The sequence below is a fragment of the Parasteatoda tepidariorum genome, chromosome 2, assembly GCF_982258835.1.
Source record: "Parasteatoda tepidariorum strain Cologne lab strain chromosome 2, Ptep-v5.0, whole genome shotgun sequence".
Classification (NCBI taxonomy): domain Eukaryota; kingdom Metazoa; phylum Arthropoda; class Arachnida; order Araneae; family Theridiidae; genus Parasteatoda; species Parasteatoda tepidariorum.
This window is the reverse complement of record NC_141756.1, coordinates 68646941-68663000: the sequence shown is the minus strand read 5'-3', so window position 1 is coordinate 68663000 and position 16060 is coordinate 68646941. Positions and strand designations below refer to the sequence as shown.

Below are 16060 nucleotides of genomic sequence, written 5' to 3'. Positions count from 1 at the left end.
GCTTGAAAGTTTTTATGGTCCCACATGGGGACCCAGTGCTTTTAATCAAAAAGCTTTTATTTTTAAATGACTATAAAAAGTTTAAGATTTAAGTGAAATTACTCGTTAAAATTCTTCAGTCTGGCCTGATTTTCGACATTGCAATATGACTTATTCAGTGCATTCTTTAGAATATTTTTATTTTTAAAGACACTGAAATATGACTTTATCAGATTCTAATGGCAACTAATATATAACTAAATCTTTTTTAAAGTCATTAAAATAAAAATAAAAGTTTACGTCATATATCGGCGAAAAGTTTTATAAACTGAACATGCATCTTGCATTTATTACAAAATGCAATGTGCATCTTGCATTTAATGAATTTTTATCAGTTTTAATATACAAAATTTTTATTTAGCGCATAATATATTGTAACACCATTAAAATACAAACTAGTACCTTCTGTAATGTATGTATGCCCTTTGATTTTTGTATAATATTTGTATAAACCCAAAATGAAATTTTCATATTATATTTTATATTTGTTTGAAAATTTTAAAAACTAGAAAATGCTAATTATATTTTGCATTTTATGTGTTGTAACTAACGTTAAATTTCAAAGCTCCATTAAAATTATGATCAACTCAACTCAGGTGTTCATTATTGGTATGATTTCTTTTTATTTAGGTGTGGTATGAAAAATAGCTGTAGTCTATCAGCATCTCCAGATCTTTTTGGTGATCCTTGTCCTGGGACACCGAAATATTTAGAAGCTCATTACCAGTGTGTGCCAGGTAAGTCGAAAATAATTTTTTTTTACCCTATTTATTACAAGATGACAACTTCTAATTTATTTTTTTCGTCACAAAATACACATTTAATGTTACTTCTATAGAAAGATATGCGAATTATTTAAAATGCTTAAATATAATATGAAAAAGTTTTTTTTTTAATAAAATTTTTTTTTTAAAAATTCATTTGAATTTCATTTTTTTAAAATTAATTTTAATTATATAATGAGAATTATCAATTGTTACACATAAAGATATGATTGAATAAACTATTATTTAACTACGATACTTAACTTCGTGTTATTCTGTTAAACAATGTCTAAAAAGTTACAAAAAAGGTGTTATAATCAACGTGGTTGACTATATTCTTACGGTTTTATCCTACTGGTGTAGGTGTATCACTTAATTTTATTACAATAACTGTAAATTTATAAAATTTTGCAAAAAGTTGTTTTTTTATACTAAAGTATGTATAGTAATTAAAATATGATACTTGAATTTCACTCTTCTTATACAGTTTAACCCCGCTATATAACGAACAACTCAGCTGTAGTGAACGTTTTTAGTCGCCTTCTCCGATCAGTTATTTAACTAATGTTATTACATCGGCTTACAGTAAACCTTAATAGTAAACAGCTAAGAAATTTGTAGTTCGTTTATAATGGACTTGTGTTTCCTCTTTAGTCGGTATTTTTCTTTTTCTTTTTTAACGGCAAGCAATGCACTTATCGTTCTTTGCTATGGAAGGTGCCGGAAGTGATGCTCATTTTGCATTGCCTAGTGAGTACCTCGTGACCAAAGTCACGGAGGCGCGCAACATTACCCACCCCAAACTGCCACAGATACCCGTTCCACACATTAGGAGACAACAGAGAGAAACATCCATGCCCTGAATGGGATTCGAATCAGCAGCTATTGGTTTCGCATTCACAGACGCTAACCGCTCAGCAACCTGGGCCGGCTATTCAGAAGTATAAGATTATGATTTTAATTAAAACTGAAGTGATACACATTATAAAGGAGTGTTTAAAATGATTAATTTAACTGAAATGAATAATCCGAGTGTATCCAAAAATGAACTCATGTGAGCGTATATCTATTGCACAGAAATTTAAATTTTAACTATCAATTGCATCTTACTTCAGAAGTGATGGAAATAAGAGATAAACCTAATGACGAAACTTAAAAATTCGTTATAGGGAGACAACCGATTCGTCATACGGAGAATATTTTGAATGTTATTTACAGTTACAACGTAAAATTTCGTAGTAGGAAGAAATTCACTATAAGGAAGCTAAGTAATAGAGAGACACTATATATTCAGTTAGTTAATAATTTATAAAGAGATTTCTGTACTAATGCAATTACCATTTCCAACATTATTACTACAATTACCATTTCCAACAGTACTACTACAATTGCCATTTCCAACAATACCACTACAATTGCCATTTCCAACAATACCACTACAATTGCCATTTCCAACAATTCTACTACAATTACCATTTCCAACAATTCTACTACAATTACCATTTCCAACAATTCTACAATTACCATTTCCAACAATTCTACTACAATTACCATTTCTAACAATTCTACTACAATTACCATTTCCAACAATACTACTACAATTATGCTAAAATAATATTTTCATTCATTTCGTATATAGTGAACTTATTGCTCTGTCTTCTGACGGTTCACTTTCGCGGGATTCGATTTAAATATATTGCTGAATATTCTTTCTTTACTAAATGTATTTAGATGTTGTTGTGTCTTATTTACCTTACACATATTTTATTCTCCAGAAAAATCATCTATAACGCCATCTACGAGTACTACAACCAGTACTAGCTCCAGTACAAGTACTAGTCGTCCATCCATCATTATTCCTGTGACGAGAAATGCTCGTCCGCATCATGTTCTCCCTCCCTCATCTCCTTCATCCCCTTCTACAACACACGCCCCTGTCACGTTGCGTGACTCGACGTCAGAATCTATTGTAATGTCGACAACAGTGACAACTCACCACCAAGTAGATGTCACCACTACTTTGGCAGACAGTTTGCTGATGATGGTCAGTGGAACACCCGAAACATCAACATCAGGTGAGATAAGTTCTAGTGATGTCTATTATCAATGTCCTCCTATTTTGCAACTAATCCTGTAAATTATCTTTGCCCTTTTTTGTCATTATTTGTTAGTCCTAGTGATGTCCATCATCTATGACCAATTATTATTTGTTGTTGTTGTTATTATTTGTTAACCTTAGTGATGCTCATTATCTTTGTCCTCCAATTTTGTGATTATTTGTTATGGTTTGAACGATAAGCGACCAGATATGATAGCGAAACTTAAGTGGAATAATTGAACAACCACATAGGGAACTTTATAATGTGGCGATAATAGTGGAAAAATCTTTGATTTTTTTAAAGACTTTATTAAGTTGTGCTTAAGTATAACAATATAGATTTATTTTGCCTAAATTTCGGGGATCTGTCAGTGCTTGAAGACCTTGAGTAAGACTTTTTATTTTCAGTGGAAGACTGTTCCTATTGCATTTAGAAAACGAACGTCGAAGAGTAATTTTAGAAAACCAGAATTTTGGTAACAAATTAAAGCGCAAAAAGAGTGCTAACGCTGTAACGAGGCTGTTTTTCAAAGGCTCGCCAATTTCAAAGGCATCAAGTGTAAGGCACTTAAAACTGTGACTTTTTTATTTTTCTTATCTAAAAAGCTACAAAAAACCATGTTAACAGTTAAAATAAATGCCAAGGATTTAAAGATTTCGCCAATCGGAAGTTTGTGGACAAGAAATAAAGTCACAATCTTTACAGCCTATGTCACTCAAAACCTTCTTCCATTTAGTTCTTATATTACGGTTTCACTTATAATGTTTAATAATGTTAGTTATATTAATTTCTTGATTTAGTTTTACCAGTTTGTATAAATAGAACTGAAGTAAATTAGTAAATTTTCCAAAATAACGCATACTTTATTTTCCACATCCCTCTATTTGTTTAAGAAGTCATTGTTACAAAACAAAGAAGCTTCTCATTCTTCTCCTTGCACAGGAAAATAAGATATCATCGTTGATTGCTTTAGCCATTTCCAGATTAAAAAAGGAAAAATAAACGTCCACGGAACATTACTTGATCTCATTTTATTCAGAGTGTGTCGCCAAACCGAAAAAATAAAAAAAAGAATATATCTTTCTCTCCTATGGCGATAGTTTTCCATGTGGGGGTAGACCATAAAACACCCCGATTCACCTATGTGGGAATAAACACCAAATTTTACGACCACTGTGGTCTTCCATCGTAATCGTAATTGCTAGTTACGATTTCATCGTGTACAAAACGATACTGGGCCGTTGAGCATTCAAGTGCCATTTCGGTTTACTCAAGTTTTATGCGGGCCGTTGGAGCCCCGTTTAATTTTGCCTGATGTTCTCGCTGCGACACATATAAAAGAGTGGAACGATATTTATCTTAACAGAATCTACCAATTTGGGTCTGTAAAAAAGTTCGGATGTGAAGAAAGTTTGGATTATTTGGCGCTTTGACTAACGAGTATTCCTTCATTTTAGACGATGCTGATACTATCAAATAGGCTCTTAAACCTATTAATGAATCTTATATAAATTTTTATACCTCCGTTATGAGACCCTTCGATAGGATGGATTTAGTGATTCCTAATTAAAAATGTTAAGCCCTGTTCTTCATGGTCTTTTTATCTTCCACTTATGATCGATGAAAGTGAGGCAATTAAGTGATTTCGTTTTCCACATAATTAGGAGTATGACGCAGTGAACTTTTGACTTCGTTTTGCTATAAAATACCACAAAATTTTTAAAAAAAATTGGGTTGTTAGTTGTGTAGTAAAAAGCGTTAATCAGAACTTAGCGCTATGACATTTTGATGGCTTTAATAATTCCTAGTTAAAAATCTTCAGCACTGGTCTTAATGGTCCTGTCTTTGTTTTCACTACTGAATAGGACGATGTGAACCTATATAATCAGTGTTTATGAGGAATATGATGCAGTTTATGATTTTCTAAGTTCATTTAAGTTTGAATGATAAATATGAAGCGGTGTGATTTCGATTTTATTTCAAAAGGCTTCAAAGATAAAAAATATTGGCCATGTGAGTGATCAGACAGTAAACGAGTAAATCATAAAATTACGCTATATAATATTTCTATGTTTTTTTTTTTCTTCTTTTTTTTCTTCAAGGAATTTAAGAGGGTAGAATCGTTTGTTCAGGCATTTCTTTTGTGCATAAATGAATGCTAAACGTTGCTTAATTACTCAAATAAAGTGAAATTAAATTTTATATGAATTTTTAGTCTTCACAATCTGGTCGTTCTATCTTGAACAATCAATGAAATGTGAAAGATACTAACTTTTTTTAATTACTAAAAATTCAAAATGAAACATGTACTTTTTTTTTAGTTATTATTTTTTTTAAAGCAAAGTAGCAAACTTTTTTTATTATTTTACCACTTATTTGAAATGGAGGCATAAAATAGAAGAGAAAAAAAAAACAACAACCCATTTTCTAATACAAATGCCAAAGTATAAAAAAGTATCAAATGAAATCCTGCTATTTAATTAGTGAAAAACCCATTAGTTAATTACTTTTTCGGAAAGCAATGAAAATAATGAGATTTTTCTTCGAGTGAAAATTTTTATTATGCTTATTATTTAAATGGAATCTTCTTTAATTGATGTGGTACAAAAAAAAAGTATTCTGTTAAGGAGTTAATGCCAAGCAGTGATTTGACGTGTTTTGTGGTCACTAAAAAGACTTTATAAAAGACTTTTATTATTAAAAAATATTTAAAAATATTTAAAGTTCACTTAGTTTTTTATAAGTTTGCAAACTAACAAATTGTTTTGTACTTTAAAAAATATTTTCGATTCCCATGTGTTTCTATTGCCAATTGTTATATTTCTGTTGTTTCTATTGCCAATGCCAGCAAACCTGATTGGGAAACCAATCAAATTTAAAGCAGAGGGTGTGTTTCTTGTTTTTTAGTAGCGCCATTTATGGCCAAGAGTACGATTTCAGCCACTGTTCGATTTCAGCCTGTTTTATACGGTGGACCCTTTTATTCATCCATAGATCGTAATTTTGACCTGAACCAGAGAACGATCAATCTCCAATTCAGTACCCTCAGAGATATTAATTTGTAATGGGAACTTGGAGGATTTAGTGACCTCGACAGATTTAAGGTGCACCAGTCACCGTTTCAGTCACGGGATTTCTTCGGAGGGCGGGATTCTGACTCCCGTTCTCCGAACACGAGTCCAACGTCCTACCAACCAGGCTAATGTTATTTCTTCTTCAAGTAAATATGGGCTCCACGATCCTAGTAGTCTCTCTCCCCCCCCTTTCTGATATTTTGTATCAGACTTAAGTTAGACGTTTGATTGCTGATTCTAGCGTTTATGTATTAAACTCTACAGTTAATCCAATCCCAAAAATTAAAAAGAATAGAGTTGAAGACCTGATATTTGAAACTATTAAACGTGTTTTGTTGGTTCTGATTCGAAATAGTGTGAGAGTCAATCATAATTCGTAACGTTTTTTATTTATTGATTTGACCGTATACAGACGAATGATTGCATAAAAGTGTAAGTTATGTATTAAAATGCATTATATATTACGAAATATAATTCTCACGAAATATAACTGTGGAATTGTCAACATTTTAGAAAAACGTAGCATTGCATTATTATTACAAGTTTTATTTTTTTAAATTATTATGAGTAAAAGAATTTTTGCAATTGATTGAAGTGGTTCAATTTTTTTTTTTTTTTTTTTGATTAAATGAAGGCTGCAGAAATCACTGACTTTGGAATCTTCAATAGCATTTTTGTGCATACGTCACTCAATTTTCTTTCAAAATTTAAATTCAATTTATTTCATATTTGTTTTCTTAACCTTTCTGTTGTTACTTTTTTTAAAATGAATTTTTTAAAGTCCATTTGCCAATGTAATTTCATTGATTATTTTAAATACTTTAAAAAAAAAAAAATCATTCATAAGCTTGCGATTGCAAAAAGACCTTTTGAATCGAAATACTCCTGAAACAATATGTTTCATTAGAATTAATTGAACCTTTAAATATTTCTGTAGAAAATATTCTCTTTTCGACCTTTTCTCCCCTCAAAAAAGAAAATTCCATATAGTATTTTCGCTTAATATTTAATCGCTAAAGATTTTCTATTTTTGGAAAAAGTGACCACTGTCAAAAATAACTGGCCAGTTGTGAATTTTCCTTATTTCGCCCTATACCAATATGGTATTTTTATTATAATTTTCATTCATATTATGCCAGTATGAATTATATAATAACAATAAATCATACTGGCATAATTTCATTAGAACAATTTTTTCTCTATTCCTCAAATGTTCAGGTTAAAAAATATATTTTTATTTCCTTTTTTTCCCGTCAACGATGTAAAGGCATAAATTTTTTAGACATACACTTAACCTTTCTTTGTGCAGAAACTATACCATAAAATTAGTTATTGTAATTATGTAAGCCAATATGAATTACGGCGCTAAAAAAATTAAATTACTCGTAAAAAGTGGAAGCCATCATTATCGCTTACTGAAGCCATAAAAAAAGATGGTGGTCATAAATCAATGTGCAAAATAAGAAGGAAAAAAAACTTTTACAAAAGTTTTTTTAAGTCCCTATTAACTAATAATGGCAGCCTTTTTGGCTTGAAAGAGAAATTGGTCATCACTGGCAGCAAGAATTTATATGGTGAGAAGAGATACTGGCGAAGAAAAAGTTTAAAATGTCTTAGATTTAGAGCCAAGGGGGTCGAGAAGCGTAAATTTCGTCTGATAATGTCGCCGTTTATGAGGCGTTGGCTTTTGTAAAATGAGCAACAGATTTCGGCCTTTAAGGGTGCCATCTATTTCGGCATTAAAGGGTTTTGAGTGACAAGGGTTATAAATACCACACTTTTAATGTGGTTGCTGACCTGTGGAAGCCTGAAGTAGGCTGCAGGGGCCTAGTTTAAAGGAAGAGTCGGAAGAAAACGTGGACATTAAACTTTTTTTTTATTTCTTGAGGAGTTTATTAGCGTGGCATTAAATCTGTCCTTTTTTGGCGACACACAAAAAAATAGTTGGAAGATGCTCTTGTTGATAGCCAGACGAAACAGCATGGATCTTGTTGGCGATATTTTATTGCATGCTTGTGGAAGAATAGTCGTAAAACGAGCTTGATAACAAGAAATTAAGTAAGGGAAGAATATATTTCCTTCATTTTTTAGTAGATGATGCTTATTTATGAGATATTATGTCGTTTTCATTATCTCGGGATCTGATATGGTACGGTAGAGTCCACTTTTTGGCCTTTATTTATTCGCTTATGCCTGGCAACTTTATCAGCGTCATCATTGCGCAATTAAGGTTTTCAGACCTGATTGGTAGCTTAAAATATTCATTTACTTTTTATTTTATGACGTCATAATTTTATTTTTTGAAACAGAATTTTATTGGAGAATGGATTAAAAATTTTATATGGTGCCTTAGAAGCTAGTTTAACCAAGTTTACCCAAAAACGTGCAAGTATTTTTTAAAATTTTTTTTTTGAGCATTTTCTCAATTTGGAATAATAATTTTTATGGGTACTATGCATTTTAATGCCCCTGTTTATTATTAAAATAATATTCGTTTTTCTGATAGTGTGTTTTACGATAATTTTAAATAAATAAATCTGTTAATAAATGTATTAATACATTAACCGATTTCAAGCAATTTAAGAAGCTATCAATCATTTTTATCAATTTCAAATAATTTAAAAAAAAATCTAGAATCAAAATTCAGGTATTTTTTTATTGCACATAACATTTTTGGATTTCTATTTTCAGCTTTTTTGGTTTTTTACCAAACTTATTCCAGTGGTTTGAATCAATATACTGTTTTATAAAAATCAAAACATTTTCAAACAAATTTGGCCAAAATGAGGTGCTTCCTACATTTCCTTTTTTACGCGATTCACAATGAAAATGCTTCCTACATTCATTTTTTACTTGTTTAAAATTTAGATAATTTTTCACTGCACATAACATTTTTGGATTTCTATTTTCAGCTTTTTTGGTTTTTTATCAAACTTATTCCAGTGGTTTGAATCAATATACAGTTCTATAAAAATCAAAACATTTTTAAACAAATTTAGCCAAAATGATGTGCTTCCTACATTCACTTTTCTACGCAATTGAAAATGAATATGACTACATTTACTTCTTGCTCAAAATTCAGGTATTTTTTCATTGCATATAACATTTATGGATTTCAATTTTCAGCTTTTTTGGTTTTTTTTTTACCAAATTTTACCCTGTGGTATGAATCAATATAGAGTTTTATAAAAATCAAAACATTTTCAAACAAATTTAACCAAAGTGAGGTGATGACGAAAAGGTTGAAACTTGTTAACAAGAGTTAATCAATTGCTTGCAGAAAGTTTTTTTAATTAAGATTTTGTGTTTGCAGAAAGTTTTTCATTTAATCTGAGTCTGATGGTTCATGTGTCTGGTGCAGTATTTGACATATTGAGAATCCATTGCTTAGTGATGGTAGTTGAGAAAGAAAATTTATCTTTTCTTAATAATAAAAGTTTTTCAATTCAACTTTTACTTTACTTTTTTATGATCACATAGACTCTGAAGAAAGAAAAAAAAAGGAGATTTGCTGAGTAAAATATATTCGAATTCCTTCCCCACCCTATTTCAAATTGCGTGCCACTTTCTTTTTGCGTAAGGAAATACATGCACTCCTTATACCTTGCTTTAACGTTAATAATCATGAAAAGAAAGGGGGGAGGGAGGAAATCATAAGGAGTTGTACGAAGGGAAAATAATCTTGCACGAAGACCAGGAAAAAAAAGTTTAGGATATGTTTTTCTTCTTTTTTTTTTGAACGTGTTCAGACCTGCAAACAGAAAGAGAGAAAAAAATGAAATCTATCTGGTTTTTGTAAAACATAAATTTTTTGGCGAAGAAGTTTCAATGTTCACTGGGAAGCATTACAGCTATAAATATCTACCTTTTTTTCTCACATTTCTTTAGAAGGGGTTAAATTGGGGTGTATTTATAGAATATATACACCCACAAACATGCCTTCTTTCATGTCTGGCAATACATACAAAGAATAAATCGTTAATCATAACTTAAGAAACTGTTCTGGCGAATGGAAATCATAAGATGGCTGTGGAACTATTTTTTCCCCGCTTTTCTCATTCTTTTGTATGTTATTTGAGAATGCAAGAGAGGTAAAAAGTGCAACAACTGTTGTTTATTTTAACGTACTTTCTTTCATGACTTAGTCCGCTAAGTTCCCTTTTATCCGCAACATTACGCATAGCTTTCTTTTCACACTGTTTCCTGTTCGGAATATAAAATAAGGAATTTTTGTTGCTTTATAAAGAAGTGCATCTGGATATTTGCGATTGTAATTCGAGGGCAAGAGAAGTATTCTGGAATGTTTTGTGTAATTCATGGCTATTGCGCTAATAATTGATTTTTTTTTTAAATACAATTTTTAATTCTGGTATTTACTGTTTCAAACATAGTTTGAGTCAAAAAATTTTATTTTAGTGAAGGAATGAGAATTATATGATCAACTTTGACACATAGTCACGCATAAAAGAAATTGAAGGATTAAGTTGTTTACTTGATTATTTTATAACTGGCTTTGAACAGTTTGCCTATTTTAAGGTTTGCGGCTACCAACGGTGAACTTCGTAGCCTAGTAATTTTGAGCCAAACATTGAAGATAATCCAATTCGTGAATCAAGCATTCTTGAATCAAGATAAACTTCGTAGCCTAGTAATTTTGAGCCAAACATTGAAGATAATCCAATTCGTGAATCAAGCATTCTTGAATCAAGGTGAACTTCGTAGCCTAGTAATTTTGAGCCAAACATTGAAGATAATCCAATTCGTGAATCAAGCATTCTTGAATCAAGGTGAACTTCGTAGCCTAGTAATTTTGAGCCAAACATTGAAGATAATCCAATTCGTGAATCAAGCATTCTTGAATCAAGGTGAACTTCGTAGCCTAGTAATTTTGAACCAAACTTTGAAAATAATCGAACTCGTGAATCAAGCATTGAAACAAAGTGACTTTCGTGGAAAACTTTTTGATGAAACTTATCCGAAAAACCATCCATGGTTAGCCCGAGACGCAAGGACTCAAACCCATGATTTGTCTACCGTTGGAGATATTTTTGCATCAGTCTTTTGGTGGGTGCGTGTAGTGCGGTGGGTGCGTGCACAATATCGCTTCTCAATCAAAGTTATATTGATTGTATAGACTTCAGATATGCATCAAGTCTTATTCGTACTAGAGAAAACCAATTACAAGACTTATGACATTACCACAAAACCATGGCGTGACATGAAGGGAAAAAAAGACCTAGGCAGCGTATGAAAAGTACGAAATAGTAATAAAAAAATATTAACTGGAAAAAAATTTAAATTAAATTAAAAATAACTAAAACAGCACATTATAACTGTGAAGTAATGCATATAAATATACGCATGGAAATATCAGAATACATGTAAAACAAAACAATACATGTAAGTATATTAAGCAATTCATGAAAAATATAAAGCAATACATGAAAATAAGTAAGGAAAAAATGAAGCAATGCATAAAAACATGAATTATTCTATAAAAAAATAATTTCAAAAAAAAAAGTGAAAATAAGTTTAAATAATTTAATCTGCTTATGAAAAATCGTGCATAAATAAAATTACACGTACTTATGTTAGATTTTTAGGCAATACAAAACTTGATATACTTATTCCAATTTATCCTATGCAAATAATATGTATTTCAAGTTCTATTTACGTTTGTATCTTTTCAGCACGGCCATAAAATAAAATAAAATAATTAAAGCAAACAATAAAAATTACTTTATAAAGATTAAATAGCGAAAAGAAATCCTCATCTGGCCAAAATACAATGTTTATTTTCGAAATATTTTTAGATAGCCCAACCATAGCCATTAACCTCTATATACAGCTTTATTTACTATACAACAATGTCAGAAAAGAAATAAAACTTTATTTTTCCCTTTCTGGCAGTAAATCCTTTAAACTTACGTCCTAAGCGCGTGTATTTATTTTAAAGCATTAAGCAAACATGTCCGTACATGTTTCTCTTTTCGAAGACAAAAGAGCCGTGAGAGGGTGTAAGTAGCAGATTAGGACCGTCCATTATCTCTATTCCTATTAAATCTTTCATCTCTAGTGCTTTCTCTGTCTATAGGTTTCTTGCGAGATAGTATCTGGAGTGTGTACGGCTATCAAATTACGTTAGAGGAGAATTGCGTAAGCCTTTAACGTTGACCGGGAAAAATGGTGATAATCGTATTTAACGTATATATCATATCTAGACATTAGATAAGAGAGAGAAATGGTGGATATTATTATCCGTTATTGGTCGTAGATATCGATGATTTTTAGAAGAAGGTTAAATAAATATTTTAACATACGTTGTTTCTAACTCTTTTTGTTGTTGGTGATATTTTTCGTTTCTTTGAACAGTTGCTATATTGATTTTTTACTCTATGGTCTTATATGATCTTTTGTATCTTTTCTACTCTATGATTTTATGAAGACTTTTGCAACTTTCCTACATATGCTTGCTAACTAAATATTTCAACATACGTTGTTTGCAACTCATTTTGTTGTTGGTGATGTTTTTCGTTTCTTTAAACAGTTGCTATATTGATTTTTTACTCTATGGTTTTATCAAAACTTTTGCAACTTTTCTACTCTATGGTTTTATGAAGACTTTTGCAACTTTCCGACATATGCTTGTTTTTTTTGTGAAAAGGAGATTGGTGTTTATTTTTTAATATTTTTAATTTTGAAAAAAAAAAAAAGCATTTTTCTCGTAGAGGATGACTTATTTTATTGCATTTTTCTTAAAGTTTCCATGGATTACTGATGTAACTTTCCTACTTTATGGTTTTATGAAAACTTATGCAACTTTCCATTTTGTAGCTCCATTAAAATTTTTGCAGCTTTTCTACTCTCTGGTTTTATGAAAGCTTCAGTATTAATGAACTGTAATATATTTCCAGTTTAAATATTTTTGTTGTTAGTATGTTTGTAACTCTTTTTGTTGTTAGTATGTTTTTCGTTTCTTTAAACAGTTGCTATATTGATTTTTTACTCTATGGTCTTATGAAAACTTTTGCAACTTTTCTGCTCTATGATTTTATGAAGACTTTTGCAACTTTCCTACATATGCTTGTTTTTTTGTGAAAAAGAGATTGGTGTTTATTTTTTAATATTTTTAATTTTGAAAAAAAAAAGCATTCTTCTCGTAGAGGATGATTTATTTTATTGCATTTTTCTTAAAGTTTTCATGGTTTAATGATATAACTTTCCTACATTATGGTTTTATGAAAACTTTTGCTTTTCCATTCTATGGTTTAGTAAAATTTTTTGCAGCTTTTCTTCTCTCTGGTTTTATGAAAGTTTTAGTATTAATGAACTGTAATTTATTTCCAGTTTAAATCTTTTTATCGGTGAAACACTCGGTATTATAAAATTATGATTGGCTTTACAATTTCTTAATGGAGTGATTAAAGAGCATTACTTAAGATATGTGTCCTACAAAAAAATATTTTGCAACTTTTCTACTCCATGGTTTTAAGAAAACTTTTCTACTCTATGGCTTAGGAAAACTCATGCAACTTTTCTTCCTTCTATGGTTTTATGAAAACTCATGCAACTTTTATTCCTTCTATGGCTTTGTGAATATTTAAGTATAAATAAATTGCATTTTATTTCAAGTAAAATCTTTTCATATTGTTGAAATATTCTGTATTAAAAAATTCAGAATGGCTTTGCTATTAAGTAACAATGCTATTCCAGATCATTAATGAAATTGCATCTCTTCTGTAAAGACAATAAAATGTTCTTTTATAATCGATATCTTTTATCGAACTCCTATACTTATAAATTCCGAATCTATTTCGATTTTTTTTATCGTTTATTCTGAAGCGCATTGAACCCTTAAACCGAAAACATACGTAATCGGCAGAAATATGCGATTGTCCAATCATTTATCAAATTTTAATATTGCTCCTGCCTTTTTTGTCGTTTTCTTATTTATCCGAAGAATGCACTTTCATAATTTTGATAATGGTATTTCATAATGCTAATGATCTTCCTATCTGTCATTAAAAAGCTCATTTCTCGATTTGCGTTTTGACTGAAATTACATTTTTACTTAATGAATTTGCCGCTTTTGTAATTATTTTTTTTTTCAACAACAAATATTTTTGAGAATTTCCGTTGTTTGGTAAACAGATTTGCATTCACCTGTTAAATCATACTCGTATTTTCTTATTTAACCATTGTTTCATTCGCGAATTTTTGTTTTATATTCTTAAATGATGTTTATCAATTATAAGTTGCTCTTTTTTATTAAACTGAGAACATCGAGATGTAATTTTTATTAAGCTCGAAATTATTTTATTTATGGACGTCCTTATAAATATTTATTTATTATTTTGTTGGAGAAAGTGTAAGCTATTTAAAATAGTCATTATGTTAATGAATTTAATAAGCAAACCGTGAAAAATCTTCGAAAAATGTTTTTTGTAGTTCATTTATGAAAATTTTATTTTATAATTTCGTTTAATTTTATTGAAAAAATAATTTGATAAATAAATGTAATTTTATATGCTTTTCCTTCTGTGGGAGAGAGATTTTTATTATTTTATATATGTTTTCTTTAAATTACATTTTTCTTCTAAAGGATGTTTATTTTTTTCTTCCAAACTCGTGCTAACCTAACCAAGCCTAATTAATTAAAAAATAACACAGATAATACTAATTAATTTGATACAATTCCAATAGTAGTACTAATAAAAGGATTGCAGTGATAATATTATCAGTATTGATAATACTAATACTGGAAAATAATACTAGCTTAGTGTAATGAAAAATAATACTACAATAAACCAAACTTGCATTTAAAAATGCTTAAATAAATCTTAATAGAAAATTGACAGAAAGGAGAAGTTGATCCTTTTAAAAATTTCTAAAATTAAACTAGTTTATCATTTATTAATGCGACAAGTGACATTAATTTAATCCCAACTTTTTCTTAAACCTAAAAACGAAGTATTGCCGAGAAAAACAACTAAACTTCACTAATTTCAGTGAAAGCTCATTGGACAAGAAAAGAGCAAGGATAAAAAGAGAAGTAAAAGTTATAAGACATTACAGGCGTTAAAGGGATAAGACTCATACCCCCCACGCCCTTTCTAAGCCGTATGAAGGACAAAAGAATGTTAGAAAAAAGGACTTGACAGGACTTGTGGATCGGTCAAAACAATTACGAACTTTGGGAAAAACAGGAAAAGTGCTAAGTCTTGTCATTGACCAAGCCAAGGATGTTGATAACAAGATTGGGAAGCGAGATGACTTTATTAGCTTTTAATTACGGTTTATTTCTGGGTCCCCCCACCTCCTTTTTCTTAACTTATCTGGAAAACTTTTTTTTTGTGTGTGAAAATGTTGGTTTCCGATTGGAGTGATGTTTTTTTTGTGTGTGTTTTAATTTTTTTTTCTAGTTTTTGTTAGTGATGAGCATTTGATGAAATAAGGCAATGAAGTTAAGAACTCAGATTATGGTTTGGATATAACAGGAAATAAATGCCGCCTGGCTATTGTAGTTATGACTACTCTTAGGTGATGCAATTACTCTACGAAGTTCATTGTCTTTAACTTAAAGCTAGTGATAATTTTAAATCTTTGTAATAAATTGTTACCAATAGTAGCATTAGAAATATCACATATGAGAGTCACAACTAATGTAGATCGATAAAACCAGAGCTTCAAGTGCTAATCGTTTTAATGTTCACAAAAAGCGCGCGTCAATGTTTGAGTATTAATGCTAATTGCTAACCTAAGTAAGTTCTAATACAAAGTTTGAACAATCACCATGAATAAACTACTTGATACACTAATCTGATGCTAATGAAGCACTGCTTGATGCTAAAGAAGCACTAATCTGAAGCATTGAAAATTGAAATTAATGTTGTCATTGATGAATGCAAATGTAATTATTATCCTATTTAGGAAGTATTTGTTGGCCTTCTGATACTCTGGTGTGCCATCTAAGAATGCTACTTAGGTTAGCACTAAGCATTCTTAAATGGCACATCAGAGTTCGACGCATGAAGGCCAACCAATCTGTTAATAGACTAATAATTGCATTGGCATTCACAAATAG

The 16060-nt window shown here is 30.3% G+C and overlaps 1 protein-coding gene across 6 annotated transcripts in view; it reads left to right on the top strand.

The window, feature by feature from the left end:
• Positions 1 to 16060, top strand: part of LOC107451346 (latrophilin Cirl) — a 266378-nt gene that overhangs the window by 128958 nt on the left and 121360 nt on the right. For all 6 annotated transcript variants that reach the window (XM_087157480.1, XM_087157483.1, XM_087157479.1 and 3 more), the window contains exons 4-5: positions 670 to 776; positions 2579 to 2878. In XM_087157480.1, coding sequence (XP_087013606.1) covers positions 670 to 776; positions 2579 to 2878 — 407 coding nt within the window. The remainder of the gene's footprint in view (positions 1 to 669; positions 777 to 2578; positions 2879 to 16060) is intronic.